Raw genomic sequence first — 25,839 nt, forward strand, 5'->3', positions numbered from 1 at the left:
GCATATTTCAAATAGTAAATTTTATGTAATGTGTATTCTACCACAATAAAAAATTTTTGAGAAAAAATAGCAATCAGGACATATTTTCAGCCCATTGAGAGAATTCCACTTTTTTTTTAAGTTTATTTATTTAGACCATGAGCTGGGGAGGATCAGAGGGAGAGAGAGAATCCCAAGCAGGCCCTGTGCTGTCAGCGCAGAGCCCAACATGGGTCTTGATCCCAAAAATGGTGAGATCATGATGTGAGCCGAAACCAAGAGTTGGTTGACTGAGCCACCCAGGCACCCTGAGAATCCTTCTTTAAAACCAGTGCTCCTGGGCACTCCTCCCATGGCAATGGGCCCTGAAGATGCTACGTTGTCCTTTGTATTCTGACCTCAAGCCCAGCCCCAATAATCTGGGCCCTAAATACAACCCAACAGCACAGATTGGCTACCCACTGAGAGGCTGAGGCTTGAGCTTCCCTAGGTCAGGCAGTTTTTGAGCACAGCGATCTGACACGGCCGACAAGTTGCCAACAAAAGCAGAAGCCAATCTGGCTAGTTTTCACTCTCTATTACTTCCCCTTGTACTTTCCCTCAGGATACCAGACCGCCCTGTAGAAAGGAAACAGGGGCCAGATTGGCCAGTCTGATTCTTTAAAGTTGGAAAGTTGAGTCCCTGTTTTCCCCCATCCCTCGAAGGTCTAGATATTTACCATCCTTTGTACTTTGTAGAATTGAGAGAGGAGTTTTTGCTCATCCAAGGAGAGCAGAACTGACAACCTCCCCGCTCTGTGGTCTCTAGTGCTCTTTCATATAGATGATCCTGTCAGATCTCAAAATAACCCAGCAAGAATTAATATAGAGGGGTTGTTATCCTCCACTGCAGACATGAAGAAACAGGCTCAAGAAGCGGCTCCTGGGTGGCTCAGTCAGTTAAGCATCCAACTCTTTGTTTCAGTTCAGGTCACAATCTCATGGTTTTGTGAGTTAGAGACCCACATCCAGCTCCACGCTGATAGTGTGGAGCCTGTCTGAGATTCTCTCTCTCCCTCTCTCTGCCCCTCCCCCTCTCACTCTCTCTCAAAAATAAATAAACAAAAAAATTTAAAAAGAAACAGGATCAAGGAAATGAAGCCATTTGTCCCATGTCCCACGACCCCAAGTGACAGGAACAGGGTTATGAACTTCGCACAGGTAATGAACTTCAGAGTTCTCCTTCCTCCTGATTACTCAGAAAGATCAAGAAAGTGGAAATGTAATCGGACTATTTTGGTGTCAAACAAAAGCAAAGAAGAGGCTTCCAAGTTTGGCCACTAATAGGACTAGGAGATCCATCCCCAGAGAAGTAGCCTGGGAAGTGTTCTCCCCTTTCCCTGTGCACCATGACCAAGAAATTGGGGTTTTCTTTTTAGACTTTGTACTCATCGACTCCAGCTCAACGCCCAGAGCACAGTCTCGTACTGCCGTGCCCAAGGCGCACTGGTGGGCAGGCGTCTGCCAAATTCAGTGTATTTCACCAGAGATGGAAGGCCGGCTGGGTCGTGGGGAAACGGATGATTCAGGGCGCTCATACGCGAAAAAAAATCACACCTAATCCAACGAGCATCTCCAACTTAGAAGTTGCCCAGGAGACCCACGCGGGAAACACCAGACAGTAGTGAAGACCGTAGCGCGCTCACCACTGCCCGCCCCACCCCCGCGCATGCGCGACCACAGCATCAGCGCCAAGAGTCCCAGGCAGTTAGCACAGACTTGGTAGGCGGGCTACGACTCCTCGCGCATGCTCCAGACGGGCGCGCGTGCGCGTCCTTAGCAGCTGCCTTTTCTTACTCTCCTGTCCTCTCGTCCCTGTTCTGGATCCCAACGCTGACTACCTCACCCACGGCCCTCACTCCGCACTCCTCACCTTGCGCCCGGTTTTTTCCCGTAGGGCTTTCAGCCGTTCCTTTCGCCGCAACGCCTCTTCCTCTAGCCGGCCCACACCAGCCGCAGTAGCGGCCATGTTACCCGCCCGCCGCTTCCCTCGTCCCGCAATGCGCAGGCCCAGGGAGTAGATGAACCTCTGGTGGCCAATCCAGGGACGGGAATGGGAGAACAGGAAGTCTCGAAAGCCAATCAATACCGAGTTGCTATAGGAGGGCCCGCCCTATCTTTCCCCGCAACTCGCTTCGCCTGTTGGGGGAGGGCACGGCAAAGAGAAAGGTTGTAAGGCTCGATTCGTCCAATGCCAATCAGTGAGAAAGTAGCAAGTGGAATCAGACCTGAGTGAAGGAGGATAGAGCGCGTCGATCGCTTGGCTTTTGCCTAAGCATGCGCAAACCCCAGCGCGCTGCGTATCGGCCACTTGGAATGTGCTGACCCTCCGTATCCACTTGTCCTGATTCTTCAAGGCCCGAATACCTTCAAAGAAGTCTTCCCTGACTCTCCACTCCCATCCTAGTTTAATAAGAGATCTGCCTCTTCCTTCCTCTGCTGCTATCAAGTGGCTCCTGATGCACTTGTTCATGCGCTTCTGTGTCTACTACTCTCAGGACTCTCAGCTCCTGCGCAGTGGCCATTTCCTCGGCCTCAAGGATGATCCCCTCCCACCTCCAAGCACCCTGAAGCAGCAAAGTACTCAGGGTCAGACTACCCAACCTGGCCCAGTGGGCCCCAGGAACCTCCTGAGCTTAGTTCCTGAGAACTAAGCTGAGAGTTGGTTTGGCCTTGACTACAAGTGGCCAAGAGGTGCACTGCTCCCCAGCAGGAGCTGCCAGGATCTTTCCTGCATTAACCAGAATGCCCTGACAACCAGGAGACCACTTTGGCTGAAGTCAAGACCCTTTTTTTTTTTTTTTAACGTTTATTCATTTTTGAGGGAGAATCTGAGGACAAGCAGGGGCGGGGCTGAGAGAGAGGGAGACACAGAATCCAAAGCAGGCTCCAGCCTCTGAGCTGCCAGCACAGAGCCTGATGCAGGGCTCAAACCCATGAACTGTAAGATCATGACCTGAGCCAAAGTTGGGCACTTAACCGACTGAGCCACACAGGTGCCTCTGAAGTCAAGATCTTCTGATAGGATGTCAAGGTCCCAAAAGCCACACAGAGGCCATGCCCCCCCACCCCCCACCCCGCCAACACATACCACGACTTGTCTCAGCAAAGCTGTTTCCTGCTTGGGGCCTCCCTTCCCAGGCTGGTAGCAGGTGAATGCCCACTCCTCCCAGTTCCCCTCAAAGGCTCCTGTGCCACAAGACCTCTGTTCAGTCCCTCCAAAACAACCCTTGACCTCACTAGCCTTTTGGTGCCCTGTTCCCCTGCATCAGGAGGGGTGACTTGACAGAACCTCATTCACAGGTAGTGAGTGCTCAGGAAATGTCACCTCAGAGGTAGGATGGACAGAGCAGGAAAAAAAGCCAGAGTGGAAAGGCTGCCTAAGAAGCCAGGAGGACAGAAAAGGATGGGAATGGAGACAGTCTGTCTTCTCTTGGCCACTCAAGGTCTAGGGGACTCCAGACTCCTAGAGTTCCTCTAGCTGATAGTACCTTTCTGAGCCTCACAAACTTCCCAACTCCAACACAGGGCCTGACCCCTGCCCAACACCAGGGGACCCCTCACCTCCAGGGCAGGCTGGTTTGGGGAGGAGAGAGGGGTCCAGTGGTGATGGTGGCAAAGGCCCAGCAAAGAGTCAGTCAGGCCTCCATCCCTGTCCACGCTGTCCCTGGCTACCCAAGTGATTCTCATTTGGCTTATCTGGGCCTCAATTTCTCCATCTGTAAAACAGAGGCATGAGACATCCTCTTGCCTTTGACCTCTTGAGATTAAAGAAAACAAAAGATGTGACGCCAAGTACTGAGCCCTGGAGTGGAGGATGCCTCCACTGGAATATCTAGGAGGATCCTTTGAAGAGGGGATCCGTGAGGACTGCCTAAATCTTCCAGGGATCTGCCTGACAGGTGGAGGGCACTGCTTCTCCGGAGGTATTTTGGGAATGCCCTGCTGCTTGCGCTCTGATTTCCCCCATCCTGCTCCACAAACAGTAGAAGCAAAAACATTGCATATTTGGTCTCCCCCATGAAAGTGCTTAGAACAGCACCAGGCACGTGGTAAACTCCACAAGTGTCATCGTGGCTGTTGTTACCATTATTCGTTGACGGAATCTGGCCATCTGAACGCATCCCGCAGTCCTCCCCCCCCCCCCCCCCCCCGCCAGACCCTGTTCCTTGCACAAAAGGTGGCAATTCCAGCTAAGCGGGCTGCTCCGGGGGTGGATCTAGACTAAGGGCGAGTCTGGAAAACCTGACCCCGGCCCTCGTCAGGGAGACTCAGATTGGCCCTTTTCAAGGCACTGTTAGGGGATGGCTGCGGCTGCGGCTGCGAGCTGGGCTGCGGGGCGCCCTCCGGGGCCGCCCTGACCTCAAGCTCCTCCTCCCTCCGGGCTCCCCGCCCTTTGCACGGTCCCGGGAGAGGCGGGGCGGCGGTAGCGGCAGCTAAGTGCAGGAAGCCGGGCGGCGGCCGGCCGCGAGGAGGAGGAGCGTGCAGACTTAGGTGGCTCGGCGCGGCGGGGGCCAGTACTACTTCCCCGAGTAGTACCGCGCCGCTCCGCCCCGGAGTGACGCCCTCCGCCCATGGGCCTGGCCGAGGGCAACCGGCGGGCGGCGCGGAGGAGGCGGCGGCGGCAGGTGGCGCGCAGCAGGGCCGGAGCCGGGCCGGGCCATGGCCGCCTCGGAGCGGCTGTACGAGCTGTGGCTGCTCTACTATGCTCAGGTGAGCCCGCCCCACGCCGTCCCGCTGTGCCCCCAGCTCCGCGAGCCCCGCGCCTGCTGCACCTGCGCCCCGCGTCCCTGGGGCCGTGTAGATGAGCGCGCGCCGGGCGGACTTGGGCTCCGCACACACGTGTGCGCCGCCCCCGGCCCGCCGGTGCCTCCGGCACTTATACCTGGGGGATGACCCTCGCGGGCGTGCACCTCAACAGAGCCTCTGGGTTGGGTACCGCGCAGCCTCGGTCGTGCCTGATGAGGAGAGGGACCCGGATACAGACGGCTGGACACTTCCCCCCTTTTACAGATGGTGAAACTGAGGCCCGGAAAATAAACGAGAGACTGGGAGGGTTGGGAGAGGCAGGAAGCCTTAGTTTGCATTTGGGCTTGCCCCTCCTGTGGGCGAGGCCCCATTGGGTGGTCGTGGTCAATGGGTCGGAGTGGACTCTGGGTGCCAGCAGGCGAGGTGGAAAGGTAGGGTCCTGCTTTGATCTGATTTGAGTCAACTCAGACTGCTCCCCACCAGGGCACCAGCAGTGATGAGCTCCTCCCTGACCCTGACCGAGGAGGCCCCTATCTCCTGGGGGTCCAGCCAGAAGGAAAGATTTGCCTTGGATGCAGAAGGAGGGGGTAGGGGAGGTGAGCTAGGAGGGATGTTTGAAAGGGATGGAGGGAAGCCCTCCCCTCCTGAGTTCCCCGTCCTGTCTCAGAGACTACCTCAAGTGGCCTCTGAAGGTGAAGGGAGTGACTCTGACCCAGGTGTCCTGTCAGAGCTGAAAATCTGGTGTCCCCCAAACTCTGTCTCACACACATAGGCTCCCACTTTCCTTCTGCTTTCACAGCAGGGAGGGATTCCAGGGTAATGCCCCCCTCCTCTTCACCTAGCATCAGCCTCCCTCCCTACACCTGCCTGGCATCATGCTGCTGGCTCAGGTGTGCCCTGGGCACAATGGGCTATTGTGTGCCCCTGATCTCGTCACTAGGGGGAAGTTCATGACCAGATCAGCTGGCCCTCTGTGAAGAGGCTGGCTGACTGTCTCCTAGGACTGCAGGATGGATCTGGGGGGGCCCTAGGGACCTAGAATACAGGCCATACGTGCCACAGTTTATTGAGTCCCCTTAGGTGGTGAGAGGTCCAGGCCCCTGGCAGGAGGCAGCATGTGTGACCCAGGGCAAGCTCTTTACACCTCTGAGTCTCTATCTGTAAATTTGGCACACCCTTGATCTCAGGGTAGCTTAGACTCCGCAGAGAAGTAGCCAATATGGCTTGTCTGAACCAGAGAAAGTTCCTGCTTCCTTGGGTTCCCTTATCCAGGCCTCTCTGTTGACATCTCCAAGGGTTGGTCTTTGGGAAGGGAAAAGATTCAGAAGGAAATCTGCCCCTGGCCCCCATGCGTCTGATTGCCCATGTGGCTGTGGGCAGGTTCTTGGTCCTCAGTTTCTTCCCCATGGTGACCAGACGAAGGCGGGGCGGGGGGAGGGGGCACTTGAACCAGATAATGAGTCTGAGGGACGTTAATGGTGGGTCTTCAGGTTGCCTTGGTACTGTCTCCCAGGACTGTACCTCCAGCATAGCGTGGTTGCCTACCCTTCTAGTTGAGTTCTGCAAATGGTCAGCCCCCCTATTCCCTCGGGGTGGGGGGGGGGGGTTAGCACTCATCTGTGCTGAGTCCCCTCTCCCTTCCAGCTCCTCACTTCATCAGGGCAGGTCTGGGGCACAGGCTGGCTGGTTGTAGCCCCAGAAGCCTGGGCAGTCAGGGGGCGGCCTAGGGCCGAGCAAACAAATCCAGGATGTGAGTATGAACCGGAAGCTTCGGCCAACCTCCCAGTGCTGCCTTCCTGCCCACATGGTCCTGCTCCTGCTCTCGGAACAGGTCCCCACCCCTCCATGCTGGGCTCCCAGGGAGTGGTGGCTGTGCTACTTTGAGCCCTGCTAGGGACCTATTGTGTGTGTGTGTGTGTGTGTGTGTGTGTGTGTGTGTGTGTGTGCGCTTGGGGGAGGGGTAAGATAAGGTAAGACTGATAGAGGGTGTTGTGTTAAGAGACCCCTCAGTTGGCCAGCCACCCAGTCAGAAGGTTCTCCCAACAACCGTGCCCCTCCCCTCAGCAGAGAGCTGACATCAGCTGGCAAACCTGTTTTCCCAGTTGTGGGTCTAGGCCCGCCCAGGGGAGCACCCCCCCTTTCTGCCCTTCCTTTCTCCTCACAGACCCCAGGTTCAGACCCGCCCACCCCCCTCCCTCTAGGGGCCACAAGTGGGGAAGGAGCACTGCTGAGGGAGGAGTAGCCCTTGGACATCACTCAATCTGAGCCCCTTGGGGCCCTGGTAGGGAAACCAAGGCAGGGTCATACCAAGGTCATCGGACACATTTGGGGCAGAGTCCGGCAGAGTTCTGACCCAGTCTCTGTCCTGGGAAAGGTCTAGTTCTGTGGGCAGGAAGCCTTAGGTGGGTCTGCACCCTGGGACAGCACAAGCTGTTTCCTCTGCATGGAGTCTTCTCCTTCCCGTTTGGGGGGGCCTTTGTCTCCTGTCCCCCTGACTGGGCTGGACCTCAGATCAGGCAGGTCCCCGTTTTCACCCTCACTGTGCTTGCTACTTGGCAGTTTCCCCCCACCTCATGTTTCGCAGAGGCTCCGCAGGTGTTAGCTGAGTGGCTGGATGCAGGAGACAGGCCCCACAACAGTGACCTGTCATGCCCTCGGAGGCTTAGTTTGGGCCTTGTGGGCAGAGGGGATGGGAACTCCAGGAGCCAGCACAAGGCAGTGGGAAGCACGAGAGGCCAGTTGTCAGGAGTGAGGGGGTGCCTAGGCGATAGGTGGGGGCTTCCCCAGGGAGGGCTAGCAAGGGGGTGAGGACAGGAGGACTGGGAACAGCACCCAGCAGGCTGGCAGTTGGGCAGCATGTAAGAGTTATGCAAAATAACACGCACATGAGCAGCCCCTCTTTGGGCGGAGCAGTAGTGTTGCTCAACAGCCCCCCAGTGAAAGGGAGTGCTGGGGAGCATGGCATCTGGGGGCGCTCAGGGCCGCCAGGGTCAGGACAGGTCAGACATTCAGGTTACAGGTGGGGAGCCCAGGCTGAACTCTCCAGTTACGCCTTTGAGGACTCGGGGTTCCAGGGAGGTCAGGTTGGAGCTGGAGGTGAGGTTGCTCTGTTCACCCCTCACTGGTCCTTAACCTGACTACTGACCTCCACTGCTTCATGGAAACCTGGTCAGGCCCTCTGCTTCCTCTGGGACTTTAGCTGGATCGTATGCCTCCCCGTGCCTCAGTTTACCCTCTTCAAATGGGGAAAAGCGAGGCAGAATAGCCTCCTTAGTGCTTATACTTCAGAGGAGCAACCAGGGTTTCCTCTTCCCTGCCTTTATTCCTAAGGCAGCTGACGGGGCAGGACTGAGGTGATGGGGAGAGTAGCACAGAGCCCAGGCGTGGGGGGAGGGGCTGGTAATCCCTGGAGTTGTCATGGCAACTGGGGAGCTGATGTGGAAGTGTGGGGTCCCCATGGAAACAAGGTCGGTTACTATGGGGACCCTGGAAGGAAATTCTCGGTTTCCATAGTGATAGGACAAGGGGAAGGTTAAGCCCTAGGGGGCATTATGGAGACCAAAAGGTCCACCCCTTTCAAGATCCCATCCTCAGGTAAGGGGGAGAGCCTGGTCCAGCCACCCGGGGAACTTGTAGCACTGTGCCTCAGTTGCCATTGCCTCTGGCAAAGTCCCCATCTTCCTGCTTCATTCTTTGACCTAAGGTCCTCCAAGTCTGACCTCCGGGCCCCATGGTGTAGCCAGAAGCCACCTTCGGCTTGACGTTGCCATCACCCTCCTGATGCTGAGCGGGAAGACCCCCAGGCCTGAAACAGTTTATCCTGACCAGACCCCACCCCACCCTGTCCCATTTCTGCTTGCCTGTCCCTGGAAATGGGGTGCTCACTACCACCCAGGCAATTCTGACCAGGAGCGGTCACCCACTGTGGAGCTACAATCCTCTCTCCTTACCCTGTTCCTGGCTCTAACCTGGGGGCCACCAACAGACTCCCATTCTACCCACCTGGGACAGCCACCCGTGAGACCTTGGCTCTGCTAGTGAGCCAAGGTCCGCCACTCGTTAGTCACTCACCGAGGTGTGTGGGGAGAACGTTAGTGCTGCTCTAGCGTGCCAAGGGCTTGGGAAGGCAGAGCCCCTGGATTTGGGGATGGAGCTCCCCGCTCGCCTTACCTGGTGCTGGTGGGTGTGGCTAGCGAGCCTTTTGGGGCAGCTGAAGCGTAAAGAGATTAATGTTGAGTAACAACCTACTAAATGTGAGAACCGGGGCTGGACTCCAGAACCCGTGCCCTCAGCCCCTGACTGGCAGCCCCAGCCCCTGAATCACCAGACAGGGCTGGGTCTTGAAAAAGATGCTGGCTCTGGGGAGCATTCAGGCAGAGGAAGCATGGAGGGCAAAGCTGTTACAGACCCGTGGGCGTGGGGACAGAGAGTCATGCCTTGGGGCTGGGCCATCCAGGGGGTACGGGGTGCTGTGACATGGGAGGAGGCCGTGGACTTGCCTAAACCTCGTGCTGGGTGGGTGACTGGCTGATCAGACAGTGGCGGCCACTCGTGCGTACCTGAGGCACACTGGACGCCAGACGCTGGTTAAGGAATTTTTGCGTATTGCGCCACTGTAAACTCCAAGAGAGGTGGCGATGGGGAGAGGGGTTTGAAGCCAGGTCTGGGCCCTGAGGTGACACCCAGGGCAAGCCAGGGCCGGTGTTGGGCTTGGGGCAGGGCAAGCAGGTCAAAGGGCAGCGCGGTGTCAAGCAGCTTGGTCGTCCCTGTCCCCTGGCAGACAGCCCCACCCACCCATCCACGCCAAAGCTTCCTGCCCTCAGCCCTCCTGGGTTACCTCAGAGTTCTGGGGAAGTGGTAGTTCAGTGCCCACCCAGGGACTGTTTGGGCCCAAATAGCCCTTGGGGTCTCCCCACCCCTAGTACTGAGTTCCTCAGGGCTGGCCGGGCATAGACTGGGGCTCCAGTGAGTCCCCTTCATCTGTCCCGGGTCCACTGACCGCCCCCTCCCCACAGCTTGCTCGCCTGCAGCAGAGCCTCATTACCACTTACACATGGGCCCCAGGGCCTGAGGAGGAGTGTGGGTGCTCGTGGGAGAGGTGGGGTTGGGCCCTGGCCCCTTCAAGTTAGGGACTGGACTGGCCCTGCCCAGCATTCCTGCTCTGAGCTGGGAAGGGAGGGAGGAGCCAGTGGAGGCAGAGTGTGGGAAGCCCAGGCACCACAGCCACCTCTTCCAGCTCTTGGAGCCCTTGGCATTCAACACTGCCACCGTGACTGTGAGCCCCGACCCCTGCAGGGACCCCTGTGCCCCCGAGCACCGCAGCCTCATGTCATGGGGCTCAGGTCAGAGGTGAGAGAGGCAGATACCCCTATCCTCCCTAGTCCTATGCTTTAGAGAGACCCCTTATGCTCCTTCCAGAGCCATGAAGGCTACCTTGATTGCCTCAGCCCTGAACCCAGCCCAGCCTGGACCTGCTGGACAGGCCCAAGGGTGTGGTTCTAGGGATGGAAAGCAGGAGTGTGCTGAGTTGGAGGGGCCCACCCAGGTTCTGGGAGGGTCAGTCCAGGTGATGGCCACAACGAGGGTGGCAGGTTTCTGCTTAAGTACCAAAAGCCCAGGTCACAGATGGCAGCGGGGCATGGGGTGGATAGAGGCCTGGACTGGAGGATGTGATGCAGAGCGGACGGAGAGCCTGGAGAAGCGGGTGCGATTGGACTGGGGGCCTGGAATGCCAGGCTCAGTTGAGCCCTTATCCTTAGGTTGGGTGGGTGGGGTGGAGGTGGGGTGGGGTGGGGGAGGGGTGGTGGACGCGGTCAAACTTGGGTTTTCAGGGGCTCAGCAGAGCTACAGTGGGCAAAAGGGACTCACATTTTAGGTGAGAGATGTCTGTGGCTTACCTGGGGGTGGTTTGGGGGGTAGAAGAGGAGAGGATGGTGTTGGGCCAGTTTTGAAGGTAGACCGGGATCTGTGGGGTCGCTGAGGCAGGGGCCACACGGTCAGCTTGGATGGGCTGGCCAGCAACCATGAGTGGCCCCGGCCTAAAACAAAGATCTGGCTTTCAACACCCTCAGAAGAGCAGCTGAAGCGGTTCTAGTGGATGAGACATCCTCTCTGGAGCCCCCCTTTTCCCCCAATGCAATGGGAAATGTTCAGAAGAAGTGGTCAAAGAGCCTGGCCTGCTCTGGTGTCTCAGGGTTGGGCATTTTGGTGTCATTGCTGATTGGTGGAGAGAAGGGGTGTGGACAGAGGTAGGGGAGCAGGAAGGCTGCCAGCGGCAGCGGGTGGAGAGGTCACCGAAGGTAACTGACAGAGAAAAAGTCACGGTGGTGTGGGCCTGCACCTTGGTAGTCCCAGCCCCTCTCACAGTTGCCCAGGCCTCGGGTCTGTGACAAATGCACAAGTAAGGTGCCCAGCCACAGGGTGAGGGTTTGCTCTGCCTAGGTTTCTTGTGCTCCTGGCCCATTCTGCTGAGGTCTAGCCCTTTCCCTGGGGTCCATTCAGTCCCTACCCTGTGGTCTAGGGTCTGCAGGCAGCAGAAATGAGCCATCCACCCGAGGTAGTTCCAGAAGTCCTTGGGTTGAGGTCCATGGCACCGGGGACGCAGCACCTATGATGTGTCCCTTGCCCCTTCAGCCTTCTCCAGTCCAGTCCCTGCCCTACCCCTCTGCCCCTGGGAAAGAAAGCTGCCTTCTGGGCTCAGCTGGTTTGGGGGTGGAGCTGCAGATGTGGGAGAGAGGACTGGGTAGGAGGAGGAGCTCCAGGCCACCACCCACTCTGTGGCCTGGGAGGGGCATAGCGGTTAGAGCCAACTGGGGCTAGGCTAGGACCTGCTCAACTGTGTCCCTGGGGTAGAGACCAGTAGGGCCAGGTGGGAAGTCCAGGACACAGGGAAGGGGGACAGGGCAAAGGTATGACTGAGTCCTCCATAATCCACATTGCTCCCTGGGCCTGAAGCGTTGGATCCAGGTGAGGAAGCTCTGAGTGCCTTGAATGAAGGGCCCCTATAGCATCAGGGATCAGAACCTGTCCCTAGATAGGCCTGCCCTGACTCCCCAAGTCCAGACCTCATGCCAGTAAAACGAGTCCCTGGTCTCCAAGCCCCTCCCAGAGCAGGGTGACCACGCCCCTCTGCACTCCAGGCCCCGCCCCCATTGCTGGGCCAGGTCCCTCGCAGCTTCTCTTGCAGGGCCCTGGGTGCCCCGGGGGGGCCCCCCCACATCCCTGCGGTCTGCCGGGAGGAAGCGGCCCCCCTCCCCCACCGTGACTCTGCGCTTCCTGCCCCTGCCGGGGCGGGAGGGGACATTTCCCGTTCACACCAAAGTTTCCCTGGCGGCGCCCAGACTCGGGCTCAGCCGCTGCCCCTCTTGCCCATGGAGCCGGCTTTGGGGCCTGGGGTCCAGGTAACCAGCCAGGGAGGGCGTTAGGTTCCCAGGGCGAGGTAGGGCATTCTGCTTGTACTTGCGGGGAGTGTGCGTGTGCATGGGTCTGCCTGACCCATGGTGTACATGCAGCACCAGAGCCATAGTCAGGGAAGGTCTCCTGGAGGTAGTGGCGGCTGCTGAGCTGAGAGAAGGTGGAAGGCAGAGGCCAGCCCAAGGCTTTGGATCAGGGGTGGCTGGAGGGTGGAAGGCCTTCAGCCCCAGCACCAGTGTGGGCCATGGCCACATCCCAGGACTGTGCACACTTAAGCCCCACCCTCCCCTGCCTATGTCAGGCTTGCCTGAGTCCCCAGGAGTTAGGGAGGTGGGAGCAGAGACTGGGGAAAGCAGACAGGAAGCCCGTGAGAGCTGTCAGTATGCGGGGTAGTCCTCTGATGCTGACCTTCCAACTTCCCATCCTCCTCCCCTCCCCGTCCCTCACTGTCTCCACCTGCACTGCCCTGCCTCCGACCCCTGTCTACCCCACGTCTACCTCCATTCGTTGCTGTCTACACCCCCTTGTCCTTCCCATGTGCACTGAACCCTCTCTGTCTCCCACCGCTCTTCCCCCCACTCCTTGGCCTGCAGAAGGACCTGGGCTACCTGCAGCAGTGGCTGAAGGCCTTCGTGGGTGCCTTCGAGAAAAGCATCTCGCTGTTCTCTCTGGAGCCACGCAGGTGAGGCTGAATCTCCACGGAGGGCAGGGGCGGGGCAGGGAGACGGAGGGGCCTGGTGCCCTAGTGACCCCCCTCCCCGCAGGCCAGAGGAGGCAGGCGCAGAGGTGCCACTGTTGCCGCTGGATGCGCTGCACGTGCTGGCCGAGCAGCTAGACAAGGGGGACCTGGAGCAGGCCCTGCTGCTGCTCAAGCTTTTCATCATTCTCTGCAGGTGAGTCCGTGTTGTTCTCGGCACGGGGCGGTGGGGGGCAGCTTGGAACTGTGGGCCGAGGTGGGGCTGGCCTGTGCCTGTGACCTCTGTGACCTCTCTCCAGGAACCTGGAGAACGTAGAGGCGGGCTGGGGCCAGGTGCTGGTGCCCCGGGTGCTGGCATTGCTGACCTGGTTGACGGCAGAGGTGAAGTGGGCCCTACCCTGGGTGGGGAGGTGGTGGTAGGCGGTAGCCAGGGCCCAGCTAACCCCCTCCACCCTGTCCCCATACCTACAGCTGAAAGGAGCCCATGCATCGCAGGAGGGCCGTGGGCCGCAGCTGGAGAACGTGGCCCTGCATGCCCTTCTCCTCTGCGAGGGCCTCTTTGACCCTTACCAGACCTGGCGGCGCCAGCATAGTGGGTGAGAGCCAGCCCACCACAGAGGGGGCTCTACCCTCCAGCCACCCCTGATCCCCAGAGAAGGCTGGGGAGAGAATGGGGGGAACCACTTTGGCCAAGGTGTGGAGGTGGGAGGGGGCACGGGTGTAGGCTGGTGAAGGAGGATGGCCAAAGAGGGGTGGGGTGCCTGGCCTCACCCGGGCCCCTGCCCATCCCCCACCCCCACCCCCAGGGAAGTCATCACTTCCAAGGAGAAGAGCAAATACAAGTTCCCTCCAGCTGCTTTGCCCAGTGAATTCAGCGCCTTCTTCAGAGGTCAGGCCCCGCCCCTCCCCCCCCCTCCTGCAAGGCCCCACCTGGCCCCGCCCCCAAACCTGAGCCCCTTCCTGCTGTCCTGCAGTTCCCCATCCCAGAGGCAGGATGGGTTGTGCTTAGTGGTGGCTGCAAACAGGGCTGGGAGCACCACAGGAAACTGAGGGGGCCCCTGGCGCGGGGAGGGGCAAGGAGGACTTCGGGGGCAGAGAGGAGAGAAAGGGCATGTCAGAACAAAATGAGTGATTTCTTTTCTGGGATGGAGTGAAGGCCTCCCATAAGGTGGGGGAGATAAGTTTCCTTTCCCCCTTCCCCCCCACCTCTTGGGTCCCCGTAGCCACTTGGACCCCACTCTGATCTGGACCATCTGAAAACTCCCTGGTCCAATCCCTTTGTTCCTGCAGCCTCCACCCCTCTTCTAGGTAACGTCTACACTAAGTGTCTCTACTTCCTGCTCCCTCGGTCCTGGGGTCAGTTCCTCCAGGACCTGTGCCCCCTGGGAGCCCTCTTCTCTTAGGTCCCCTCTTTTCCTCTCATTGGAATGAGAGTGGCCAGGACCTTAGATGGGACAGGGCAAGGTGTGCGTGGACAGGGGCAGGCCAGGCTTGGTAAAGTGGTGGCCTGTGGGGACAGAAAGTGTCTAAGTGTCTCTGGGATGTCCCGTGGAGCTGCAGGCCTGGCATCTGGAGCAGGGGCAACAGCCCCAAGAGAGGAGATGCCCCTGGGGAACTCCCTGCCTCCATTGTCCCACAACCTGAATGCACTTCCCAGCACAGACTGGATTTTGTTCCCGTTGCCCTAAACCCCTCACTGGTGGCCTGGCACCTCGGGATCAGATCCTGCTCCTCCCACAGCCTCCCTTTCCAGCCCCACTTGCCCTCTGCACCCGGTCTGCTAGTCCTGGAATGCGACTAGTTACCACGTCTTTTCCTACTGTTTCCTTTCCCTGCCCAGGCCACCTGCACTCTCAAATGCCCTGTGTCCAGGGAGCTGTCCCACCCCATCCCACATAAATCTAGTGAGCCCTGCCCTTACCCCCCCCCCCCCCCCCCCCCGCCATACACACCACTCATGTGACCCAGGGCTGGTCCTTTCTGCTCTCTGGGTTTCATTCTGTGGCCTGGCATCCTGTCCAGCTTTGCTGGAGCAGGGCCAGGTGGGCCTCCCACATATGAAGCTGTGAAAGCCCCTAGAAGTCCCCAGCAGGCGCATGGGTGGGGGTGGGGGGGCATCTGTATGGTAGATACAGCAAAGTCCCCAGAGCAGGTCACAGGAAGCTCCAACCGTCAACAGGGTAGAGGGACCAGATTTGTATCTGAGAAACTAAACCCTGGGTTGCCATGGGGAAGTGGGGTGGGGTGTGTGTGTTTACCCTGGGGTCCCTACAATGGGGATTAAGGATCTGGGGAACTGGCCAGGCTCTCCGGGCAGGACCACGTCCCTTCAAGCTCCCCAAAGAAGGGCTGTGTTTTCCCTAGACACCCTGGCACAGAGCCATGGCATCTTAGACCCCCCAAGTACAGAGCCAGTTTTCTCTCAGCCCCAGCCCCCTACCCCCACCCCAGGGCACCTGCAAGCTTGGTGACATTGTCCTGTCCTGCCCACTCACCCTATCCAGAGAGCCTGCAGGATGCAGATGGCTTGCCCCCCGTGCTGCTTTTGCGTCTCGTCCACCTCTTTGGTGCTGTCCTTGCAGGAGGGAAGGTAAGCCAGGAAGAGCCTGTGGACCAGAGGGTGGCCATCTCAGGGTCTCTGCTGGTTGAGCGCCTTGACCATTGCCATCTCTGCCCACACCTGCAGGAGAACGGGCAGATGGCTGTGAGCGCCGGCTCTGTGCAGGGCCTGTTGGGTGTGGTACGGGGCTGGGACCATGGGCCAGCCCAGGACCCCCGCCTAGTGCCCCTGGCACTGGAGGCACTAGTGGGTGCAGTACATGTCCTGCATGCCAGCCGCACACCCCCTCGTGGGCCAGAGCTCCGAACCCTGCTTGAGGGCTACTTCCGCATCCTTAATGCCGACTGGCCGGCGGGCCCAAGCCCAGGCCCTGAAGAGGCCCTCGTCACCCTACGGGTCAGCATGCTCGGTGGGTATGGGCTCCCAGGCTCTTGGGGAGGTGGCTCTAGCAGGGAAAGGTCTAAGTGATGATGGAAGGCAGGACTGGGAAGCATGGGAAGAAGGTTTAAGGCCGAGCGGAGGTGTTGCTGACAAGGGATTGAGCGGGGCTGACCCTAGACCCCTCCACAGATGCCATCCCCATGATGCTGGCATGTGAGGACCGGCCGGTGCTGCAGGCCACCTTCCTCAGCAACAATTGCTTTGAGCACCTTACTCGCCTCATCCAGAATAGCAAGGTGGGCTGGGCCCGGCTGGCGGGGAGGGCCTGGAACCCAGAGGCTGCTGAGCCACTTCTGGGGACTGAGCTGCTGCTGAGCAACCCTGGGCTGGACTTGGCTGGGGGGGGGGGGGGTGGTTGTGGCTGGTGGGATGGCCTAAGGCTCAGGATGGCTCTGCATGCCATAGGAGGGGGGTGTCCTGGAAAGACCGGAGCTGCCCTGGCCCCTGGTCCCTCTTTCCCCAGCCCCAAGTCCGAGGGCAGGAAGAGGGCTCAGTTGTTTTAGATACAGTACCTTCTCCTGCCCACTTATCCGCGCCACCCTCCCCGACTCTGTTCTGAGCAGGGCATGGGCAGCTCAGATTCCCCCATTCTTCTTAGTGCCTGGTGGGGCACTCGGCCTGGGGCACACAGAGCCTTCCCTTGGGGTGGATCTCTAGCAGCCGCCCCAGGTCCTGCTCTAACCCCACCCCTCCCCCCCATCTTCCTCCTCTTCTCTCTCCTCTGCCTCCTATATCTTGTGCCTTCCCCCTTCCCCACAGCTGTACCTGCAGGCCCGGGCGCCCCCTGAGGGGGACAGTGACCTGGCTACCCGGTTACTGACCGAGCCCGATGTCCAGAAGGTATCACCTTGGGGCTGACCAGCTCAGGCACTCACCTCCCTGGGTCCCCACCTGCTGTGGCTCCCTCTCTAAGCCTTTCCTGCCTATGCAGGGGGAATGAGCAGACATGTGTAAGGTCTGGTGTGGCCTAGCGACAGGGCTGGGTCCCCCATGCTATCTCGCCCACCTTCCCTATCCTTATCCTAGGGAATGGGCAGGAGTGTTCTGTGCCCTGCCTAGTATTTGTATTGGGAGCTAGAGTTTGGCTTTGCCAGGCTGGAAGGAACCTTCGAAACTCAACCACCTACCCCCATTCCCAGAAGCGGAGACTGAGGCCCAGATACTACTGGATTTGGCTATAGTCACTCACAGAAAAGGAGGTCCCCCATATGGGGCCATTTCTTTCCATGGGTCCTTATCCCTGCCTTAAGCAGGTTACTGGGAGTCCCTTGTCCCCTTATGATGTGCTGCCTGCCTCACCTTGCATGAGGGCTGTAGGAGGCTGCAAGCTGTCAGTTAGGGGCTCTGTGTGGAGAGCCCTCTCTCTGGTGGTTTAACACCTGGGCCCCAACCTCTAGAGTCTCCCAGCTTTGTCTTTACGAGGCAGCCCCCTGTGGCCATTACACTTGCCTATTTTCTGAGAGCCTGCATATCTATTCATCTACTAAGCAGGCAAGGCAGGTGAGACCCCCGGTTTTCACAGATGAGAAAAAAATTGAGGCCCAGAGAGGGGAAAAAGGTCGTGTGAAGTCACTTGGGGAGTCAGGCCCCATGGAGCCCAAATACAGCCTGGCCCCTGTTGACAAATTCTCCAAGCCCTGCTGACCCCTCAGTCCTCAGGGGTGGGGCAGGGCGAGTGAGCAGCGCATGCTTCTAGCTGTCAGGTTCAGCCAGGGTGAGCCTCAGTGTCTCCGCCTGGATCTAGGGGCAAGGGGCAGGGTAGGACTCAAAGGTCTCGAAGGTTCTTCCGGTTCTAACATCCTGTGATTGATGCTCCCTAAATTCCCCAACCCCCTGTCAATCATCATGGGTGATGGGGCACTTGCCTGCCTGCACATGTGTGTTTAGCTTGGGTAGGGATGGGTGGGGGCCCGTAAGCCTACCAGACACTGGGGGATAAAGAGTTATGGTGAGAGGGTCCCCTGTTGATGTGTCCCAGTGAGGCACTTCCCGGTCTTGGTTTCTTCCTGGCTTCTTTGTCAAAGTGGGCCTTGCCGAGCTCCTCAGAGGGGGCCCTGGGGTAGGGTGAGGGTCATAACAGTTCAAGCAAGGAGGAGGAGGCCTGGTACCTCTACTCCCAAAGCCTCCAGCCAGCTCAGCTATGTGCCTTGGGGCACCTGCTCCTGGCCCTACACCAGGAGCAGGGGGCTGCCAGCTATGACCCCCTGGCCCCCGGTTCTTCTGACTGACCCTCCCCACCCCAAGGTACTGGACCAGGACACAGATGCCATCGCGGTGCACGTAGTCAGAGTACTTACCTGCATCATGAGCGGCTCCCCCTCAGCCAAGGTGAGGACACGGCGTTCTGGCTGTGGTAGGGGTGGGGGATGGCAGTTAAGCTGACTGCGTGCCCCCAGAACTAGTCTGGTTGGTGGCTGTTAGAGCAAGGGAGCTGGGGAGGTGACCGTCTTGCCCTCTGGGGTGCAGCTCAGCCCACTGGGCAGACATGGTCATCGGTCAGTGCTGGCAACTGGCTATCCTGGGTCAGGGAAGCACTAGGGAGGATACTTGTGGGCTAACCACCATCTAGAGCCTTCTGAGGGGGACCCTTGCCCCCACATCCACCCACAGCCCCTTGCCCTTGCTAGCACTGCGACCCAGAGGCAGAGCCGGCGAGGGAGCCCTGGAAGATGACGCTTCCTCCAGGGTTTCCGTGGGGTGTGTTTGCCCTGGGGCCCACACACATGCTCACTTTTTCCCCACACAACCCTGCACAGGAGGTGTTTAAAGAGCGCATTGGCTACCCTCACCTGCACGAGGTTTTGCAGAGCCAAGGTCCCCCCACCCATCGGCTGCTGCAGGAGCTACTCAACATGGTGAGGGCAGGGGCATTTTGGCGTCAGGGTCCCAGAGGCGGTCAGGACTGAGGGTTTCCCTGGAAGGGGAACTCTCCACCTTGGGGACTGTGTTGGCTGTGGGCAGTACATAGTGTGACCTGTGGCCTGAGCACATGTGTCAGTTGCACTGGGGTGAAGATTCTGGTACGTGTGAGCAAGCCCCAAGATCATCCTGGGAACACGCCATTGGGGCGGGCCAACCCAGACCAAAAGCCAAGGCTCGGGAATTAACGATGCTCGTCCTGAACTTCCCTGAACCTGAGATCCGCCCCGTGAGCAAGATGGGGTAGCACATGTTGCTTTCCCATGCCGAAGGCAAATCCACTGAGGCCAGGGAGTCCCACTGTTGGCAGGGTGGCCCGTCCCATGCCAGTTGCCCAGGAACTATGCTGTTCTCTCTCCCCATAGGCTGTGGAGGGGGACCACAGCGTATGTCCACCGCCACCGATCCTGAACGAGCAGCCCGTGCTGATGCTGATGCAGTGGCTGCCGGCCCTGCCCACGGCGGAGCTGCGGCTCTTCCTCGCACAACGCCTTTGGTGGCTCTGCGACAGCTGCCCCGCCAGCCGCTCCACATGTGTGCAGGCGGGTCTGGTGGGCTACCTGCTGGAGACGCTCAGCACGGGGGTCGCCCTGGGGGTCCGCTGCCAGGAGCAGCTGTTGGCGCTGCTGCAGGCATTGGGCCGTGTGTCTCTGCGGCCCTTGGAGCTTCGTTGCCTGCTGCGCCCCCCGCCAGGGCTGGACTCGGGGCCGGGCGGAGCGGAGGCTGGGAATGCCCGACACGCCGGTGCCATCATTCGTGCATTGTCGGGCATGGCCCGGCACCGGGGCCCTGCACGAGCCCTGCACTACTTTGACCTCACGCCCAGCATGGCCGGTATTATGGTACCCCCCGTGCAGCGATGGCCAGGACCCGGCTTCACCTTCCATGCCTGGCTCTGTCTGCACCCCACGGCCGCAGCACCTGCCCCGGCCCCCTCACGGCCACTCCAGCGGAAGCAGCTGTACAGGTGGGTAACTTCCAGGGACCGGGGCGCAGGGCCAGGGTGAGGAGAGCAGCAGGCATAACTGGCTTGGCCTCCCCCCAGCTTCTTCACCAGCAGCGGCTCAGGGTTTGAAGCCTTCTTCACGGCAGCTGGGACACTGGTGGTGGCCGTGTGCACCCGGAAGGAGTACTTGACCATGAGCTTGCCTGAAGTGTCCTTTGCCGACTCTGCCTGGGTGAGCCTCTACCCTCGTGTGGTCCAGGGGGAGTGGGTGGAGGAGGCCCCCAGTGCCAGCCCACGGCTTGATGTTGTGGCTTCTGTTCTAGCACTGCGTGGCCATTGTCCATATGCCTGGGCGCCGGCCCTTCAGCCAGAACCTGGTCCATGTCTACAAAGACGGCCATCTGGTCAAGACAGCACCCCTCCGCTGCCCCTCTCTCAGTGAGGTGTGCCAAGCAGGGTTTGGGGAGGCCTTGGGTAGCGGGAGTGTCTTGGATAGGGTGAAGCCTGCAGCCCCTGTGTCCCCCACCCCCACCCCACATAGACCTCAGACTTCAGCCTCTGGGGTCTGTGCAGCCTTGGGGGTCACTGTGAGGAACTGGATGCAGGTGGAGCCCCAGGCTCTGCTGTGACCTGACCACTCCCCCAACCCTGGCCCCGCAGCCTTTCTCCTCCTGCTGTATCGGCTCCGCTGGGCACCGCACAACGACCACCACCACGGGGCTGCCTCCGCCACCAGTCCCCGCTGCCCTGGCTCACGCTCACCCCTCCCTGTCCCGCTCCCAGTCGGTCCCAGCTACCGCAGGGCTTGGCTGGGGGTCGGGGCTGGTGGCCCCCCTGCAGGAGGGCAGCATCAGCTCCACCCTTGCAGGCACACAGGACACTCGGTGGGGCAGCCCCACGTCTCTGGAGGGTGAGCTGGGAGCCGTGGTCATCTTCCACGAAGCCCTGCAGGCAGCGGCCCTGCGGGCCCTGAGCACCTTGGGTATGCATCACCTGCCACGCACCGGCCCAGCCCCACCCCAGACGCGGCTGGTTGGGGCTCATGAAGTGCCCTGGCCAGAAACTAGGGGTCCAGGAGGGGAGGGAGAAGGTGTCCCTAGGCATATATGTCCTCTGATCGGACAGAGAAGAGGCGGGCTCTGGATGGGGTTTGGCCAGAGGCCCAGCCAGGCCTGAAACCCCCTGCCCACCCCCCAGGGCCCAATGAGATGGCACCCTTCAAGCCCGAGGGGGAACTACACGAGCTCAGCACCAAGCTGCTCCTCCATTACTCACCTCAGGTACTGGGTGGGAGGCAACTGGCTCGCCCCTGCCGCCGTCCCCCCGTGGCTCCCACACTCTGTGTGCCGCCTCCTCTCTCAACTGACCCTTGCCGCCTGCCCGCAGGCCTGTAAGAACAACATCTGCCTGGACCTGTCTCCTGGCCACAGGCTGGATGGCCGCCTGACAGGCCACAGGGTGGAGACCTGGGACGTGAAGGTGTGTGTGCCCATGCGGGCAGTGTGTGCAGGGAGTGTAAACACAGGCACGTGTGTGTGTGTGTGTGTGTGTGTGTGCAGGGTGGGCTGGGAGGTCTCTGGGAGACAAGCTCTAGAGAACAAAACTCCCCTGGACCCAGGTTCCCAGACTGGAAGGTCTGCTGGGGTGGAACGGGGCAGGAAGCGACAGGCAGCTGCCCTCACATGGCCAGCCCTTCCCCTAGGACGTGGTGACTTGCGTGGGAGGCATGGCTGCCCTGCTGCCCCTGCTGGAGCGAGTGGCCTCACAGCCCCAAGAGGCCGAGGCGGGTCCAGCCGAGACACATGACCTCGTGGGGCCCGAACTGACCTCTGGCCACAACACCCAGGGCCTGCTTCTCCCACTGGGCAAGTCCTCCGGTAAGTGGCCCTGGTGCCTAGGTTGGGGTGGCGAGGAAATCTTGCCATGACAAGGAGGCCAGAGTGCTTGACCGCTGGCAGGCCCTTGACACACATCTGTCCCCTTCCTGGTGGCGGGTAGAAGAGCGCATGGAGCGGAATGCAGTGGCCGCCTTTCTGCTGATGCTGCGGAACTTCCTGCAGGGCCACACGGTGAACCAGGAGAGCCTGGTGCAGTGCCAGGGGCCTGCCATCATCGGGGCCCTGCTGCGCAAGGTGGGGCAGGCGGGGAGGGGGCTGCCCTGTCTGACCAAGTGGACTGGGTGGGGGGACTAGGAAGGGGAAGCTGAGTCTGTTGAGGAGAGCCTCCTGGGAGAGGTGGTGGCGTCTGAGTGGGGCCTTGCCAGGCGTGGCAGGATTTGGCTGATGGTCTGGTGGAAGCATCAGCACCTGCTGGGGCTGGAGACCTGCATAGCAGGCTGGGGGCCTTGCGCCTCAGGCAGCGGGGAGCCAGCAAAGGGTTCCGAGTAGGCAGGATGCTCGTGTCCATCCGCCTGTGCAGGGCAGGGTGGGTACCGGGAGGCTCAGTAGCACGCAGCCAGGGCCTGCCACCTCACCCTGGCTCCTTCCACCCCAGGTCCCCAGCTGGGCCATGGACATGAATGTGCTCATGTCTGCCCAGCTGCTGATGGAGCAGGTGGCAGCGGAGGGCAGTGGGCCCCTCCTGTACTTGCTTTACCAGCATTTGCTCTTCAACTTCCACCTGTGGAGCCCCAGTGACTTTGCTGTGCGCCTGGGTAGGTGTGGGGCCTTGGATGAGGGACGCCACCGGGCAGGGTGGGGGTAGAGGTTCTGAGAAGCTCTAGCCCCGCTTCGGGTGACTTGAGGGGACCCGTCTTCCCCCGGGGCATGTGAGGGGAACATGGCCCTGTCCTGGAGGGATAGCTGAAGGGGCTCAGCTCAGCCTGGTGGCCTGAGGCCTCTGGTGATGCCCGCTCAGGCCACATCCAGTACATGTCTAGCATCGTCCGGGAGCACAGACAGAAGCTGCGGAAGAAGTATGGGGTTCAGTTCATCCTGGATGCGCTGCGCACCCATTACAGGTGAGGCTGCGGGGCTGACACAGCTGCCTCTGGCCTTGCGGACGGGGTCGACCCTCCCCCTCACCCCCCTCCAGCTCACCTGCCCACTGCCCTCCCTGTTCTCTCCTCTCCGCTGCCCTGCCTTCTCCTGGCCCTGGGTGGCTGCGCTTGCCGGGACCGGCCCAGCCCACAGCGGGAGCACCCCCTAGCGGCTGACGACGTGCGCACAGTGCAGACCTCACTCCTCGGCCTGGTGCGGGAGTTCCTGGTCCGGAGCTCCGCCACTGATCACTTGCAGGTCACGCTGAGCTTTCTGGCGGCTACAGGCGATGATGGCCAGGTAGGCTGGAGGCTGTTGAGGGTGAGATTTAGGTGCGGGGTGGAGTGTGGACCGTGTTGTGGGGAGCGGCCGGCCCAGAATGAGGCTTTGTGTCACTTGCTGTGTCCCCAGGTGGCGGGTGCTCTGGACCTGCTGCTGGCACTGCTGCAGGGCTCACCAGCACAGGAGGCTCTGGCTGTCTTCCTGTTGGAGCAGGGGAACCTTGAGGTTTTGCTGGCACTGCTGGTGCAGCCAAGGTCACTGCCCCTGCTGCCCGACCGAGTCTGCAAGGTACACCCAGCCCACCCCCCTAGCATCCATTTGACATGGCCCCTGCCTGAGGGCCAGGGAGGTGTGACTTCCCCTCCTCCAGTAACTCCTTCCCCAGTGATAACAAACCCCTTGTGACGCTTAACCCCCCCCCCCCCCCGCCCCAGATCCTGCGCAGATTGCAGCAGAACGAGCGCTTACCTGAACGGAGTCGCCAGCGGCTCCGGCTGCGAGAATACGGTCTCCAGGGTCTCATCGCCTGCCTGCCGGAGGGGGCTGTTTCGCCCCAGCTCTGCCAGGGCCTCTACAAGCTATTCCTGGGGGCAGGTATATATCTCAGTTGGGGCCAAGAAGCAGGCCAGGCGGAAGGGTGTGATGGATTCAGGAAACAGGGCAGGTGGACATAGGAAAGGTGTTGGTACAGGGGTCAAGGCTGAGCCAGCAGGGCTGGGGTCAATCCCTCAGAGCCTTCCTGGGGTCAGTCCCTCAGAGTCTCTCTGGCCATCTTCCCAGATTGCTTGAACCTCTCAGATCTGTTGGCTGTGGTGCAGCTGTCCCTCCAGGCTGACCTCGGCGTCCGCCTGGACGTTTGTCGCCAGGTAAGTATGGGAAGTGAAAGCTTGCGGAAGAGGGGGCTTCTACCCTGGGGGCTTCGCTTTACCTTCCTGTGAGGAGTGCTCTCTGGAGGCCTCCCCCCTGCGAAGGCCCTAGGACGGGAGTCTGGGGGGCAGACTGCTGGATGAGTCCCTCACTTGTTGTGCCCTGGCCCGGCAGCTTTTCCACCTCATCCACGGACAGCCAGACGTAGTGCAGCTGCTGGCCCGGCAGGCCGGCTGGCAGGACGTGCTGACCCGGCTGTACGTCCTGGAGGCTGCCACAGCTGGCAGTCCCCTGCCCTTTCCCCCAGAGACACCCACATCCCCAGAGCCAGCCTTATGCAAGCCACCCACCGAATCACCTGAGTCTTCGGATGTCTTCCTGCCCTCGGAAACCCCCAGCCCCGACCCTGACAGCTTTTACCACGCTCTCTCTCCATTTTGTACACCCTTTGACCTGGGCCTGGAACGGGCCAGCGTGGGTTCGTGCAACAATGCGGGCAGTGGCAGTGGCAGTGGGACTCTTACTCCGGCCAGCCAGCCTGGCACACCTTCCCCACTGGATGGGCCCCGGCCCTTCCCTGTGGCCCATGGCCGCCATAGCTCTAGTCTCTCCAACGTGCTGGAGGACGGCAGCCTCCCGGAACCCGCCATCAGTGGGGATGATACCTCAAATACCAGCAACCCACAGGTGAGGCGGGTCCGCTGTCTGCCACTGCGGCACTCTAAGGGACACCTCTGGGACACAGGGCAGGCAGTATAGACTTTCCAGAGGTGGGGTCTTGTCTGACATCAGGGCTATAGGTGCTGGTCAGCCCTGGTGCTGCGGCCTCATTGCTGTCATCTGCAGTTGTGTTCCCGGGGTAGGGGGTCCTAGAACGGGACAGACAATGCTGAGCCAGAGTGGAGGCGCCAGCCAGGCTTTGGAAAGTCCTCAAGAGAGCCTGTAGGGCAGACACTTCACAGGGCCTGTGGGCATTATAGTTCTAAGGAATCTGCCTTGTGTTTCCGGGTTTGGGCATGGGTCTCTGCTTATTCTATGGCATTCCTCCAGAGAATTCCAGTATGGTTCTTGGGCCTGAGATTGCTGTGGGGCAATTTGTGAGCCAGCTCATCTGTTCTTAGGAGTCCTTGAAACCCCAGGCTTCTGTCTAGAATATTCAGGTAGTGGCTAAGGCCCCTGCGCCATTCTTCCAGGCCCCAGGGTGTCTGCTGGCTGAATGCTCTGCCTCCAGCTGTCCCTACTAGTGGTCGGCAAGGCAAGGGGTGCTCAGCAGGGATAGTGTAGGAGCCAGCGCCTCCCTCCCACCCCCGCCCACACCCCCACACCCTTTTGTGCCCACAGCAAACCCCTGAGGAGGAGTTGTGCAACCTGCTCACCAACGTGCTGTTCTCGGTGGCGTGGCGGGGCGTGGAAGGCAGCGATGAGGCCGCCTGGCGGGAGCGTGGCCAGGTCTTCTCGGTGCTCACCCAGCTGGGCGCCTCAGCCACGCTGGTGCGCCCGCCAGACTGCATCAAGCGCAGGTGAGGAGACAGCTTGGCAGGGCGAGGGGCCTCTGGGACGCCTGAGGGGAAGGAAGACAGCCAGGCGGACACCTGAGTCCCTTGCCCACCCCCAGCCTCCTGGAGATGATGCTGGAGTCAGCCCTGACCGACATCAAAGAGGCCCCTGCTGGGGTCCTGGCCAGCCTCACCCAGCAGGCGCTTTGGCTGCTGCGCCTGCTGCAGGACTTCCTGTGCGCCGAGGGTCACGGTAATCAGGAGCTGTGGAGTGAGAAGGTGCGACAGCTCAGGGGCCTGTGAGGGCCACACGAGTCCGCGTGTTCACAGGAGCCTGCAGGCATCCGGCGTGGGAGGTGGGTGAGTGCACATGTGCACTCACGGGTGCGTCAGAATGGTGTCTGTGTGTGCAAACCCTACCTGGCCCCCAGACTTAAACCCTACCTTGCTCCCTCCCGGTGGGCTTCTGGCCT

The 25,839-nt window shown here is 60.3% G+C and overlaps 2 protein-coding genes across 6 annotated transcripts in view; one reads left to right on the plus strand and one right to left on the minus strand.

Moving 5' to 3' along the window:
* The window catches only part of CCDC12 (coiled-coil domain containing 12), a 56,382-nt gene extending 54,378 nt beyond the window's left edge, over positions 1-2,004 (minus strand). Inside the window, exon 1 of the mRNA XM_047095460.1 lies at positions 1,892-2,004. Within this exon, the coding sequence (XP_046951416.1) occupies positions 1,892-1,987 (96 nt within the window). The 5' untranslated portion in view covers positions 1,988-2,004. The remainder of the gene's footprint in view (positions 1-1,891) is intronic.
* Positions 2,005-4,555: 2,551 nt separating this feature from the next.
* The window catches only part of NBEAL2 (neurobeachin like 2), a 29,645-nt gene continuing 8,361 nt past the window's right edge, over positions 4,556-25,839 (plus strand). For 2 of the 5 annotated variants that reach the window (XM_047097265.1, XM_047097267.1), the window contains exons 1-29: positions 4,556-4,731; positions 12,774-12,862; positions 12,945-13,073; positions 13,177-13,258; positions 13,349-13,473; positions 13,684-13,766; positions 15,382-15,467; positions 15,564-15,846; positions 16,008-16,114; positions 16,638-16,718; positions 18,123-18,206; positions 18,635-18,733; positions 19,163-19,764; positions 19,843-19,975; positions 20,067-20,186; positions 20,404-20,725; positions 20,941-21,023; positions 21,130-21,222; positions 21,446-21,620; positions 21,742-21,875; positions 22,237-22,396; positions 22,600-22,702; positions 22,868-23,021; positions 23,133-23,291; positions 23,438-23,597; positions 23,784-23,869; positions 24,045-24,557; positions 25,212-25,390; positions 25,486-25,645. In XM_047097265.1, coding sequence (XP_046953221.1) covers positions 4,681-4,731; positions 12,774-12,862; positions 12,945-13,073; positions 13,177-13,258; positions 13,349-13,473; positions 13,684-13,766; positions 15,382-15,467; positions 15,564-15,846; positions 16,008-16,114; positions 16,638-16,718; positions 18,123-18,206; positions 18,635-18,733; positions 19,163-19,764; positions 19,843-19,975; positions 20,067-20,186; positions 20,404-20,725; positions 20,941-21,023; positions 21,130-21,222; positions 21,446-21,620; positions 21,742-21,875; positions 22,237-22,396; positions 22,600-22,702; positions 22,868-23,021; positions 23,133-23,291; positions 23,438-23,597; positions 23,784-23,869; positions 24,045-24,557; positions 25,212-25,390; positions 25,486-25,645 — 4,635 coding nt within the window. In that variant the 5' untranslated portion in view covers positions 4,556-4,680. Of the gene's footprint in view, positions 4,732-12,082; positions 12,168-12,773; positions 12,863-12,944; positions 13,074-13,176; positions 13,259-13,348; positions 13,474-13,683; positions 13,767-15,381; positions 15,468-15,563; positions 15,847-16,007; positions 16,115-16,637; positions 16,719-18,122; positions 18,207-18,634; positions 18,734-19,162; positions 19,765-19,842; positions 19,976-20,066; positions 20,187-20,403; positions 20,726-20,940; positions 21,024-21,129; positions 21,223-21,445; positions 21,621-21,741; positions 21,876-22,236; positions 22,397-22,599; positions 22,703-22,867; positions 23,022-23,132; positions 23,292-23,437; positions 23,598-23,783; positions 23,870-24,044; positions 24,558-25,211; positions 25,391-25,485; positions 25,646-25,839 lie in introns of those variants that run through there. The other 3 variants (XM_047097266.1, XM_047097268.1, XM_047097269.1) reach the window with 3 other exon arrangements.

Source organism: Lynx rufus, unplaced genomic scaffold (assembly GCF_022079265.1).
Source record: "Lynx rufus isolate CCGP_SWC_20201006 ecotype Redwood Valley unplaced genomic scaffold, mLynRuf1.p SCAF_4, whole genome shotgun sequence".
Taxonomy (NCBI): domain Eukaryota; kingdom Metazoa; phylum Chordata; class Mammalia; order Carnivora; family Felidae; genus Lynx; species Lynx rufus.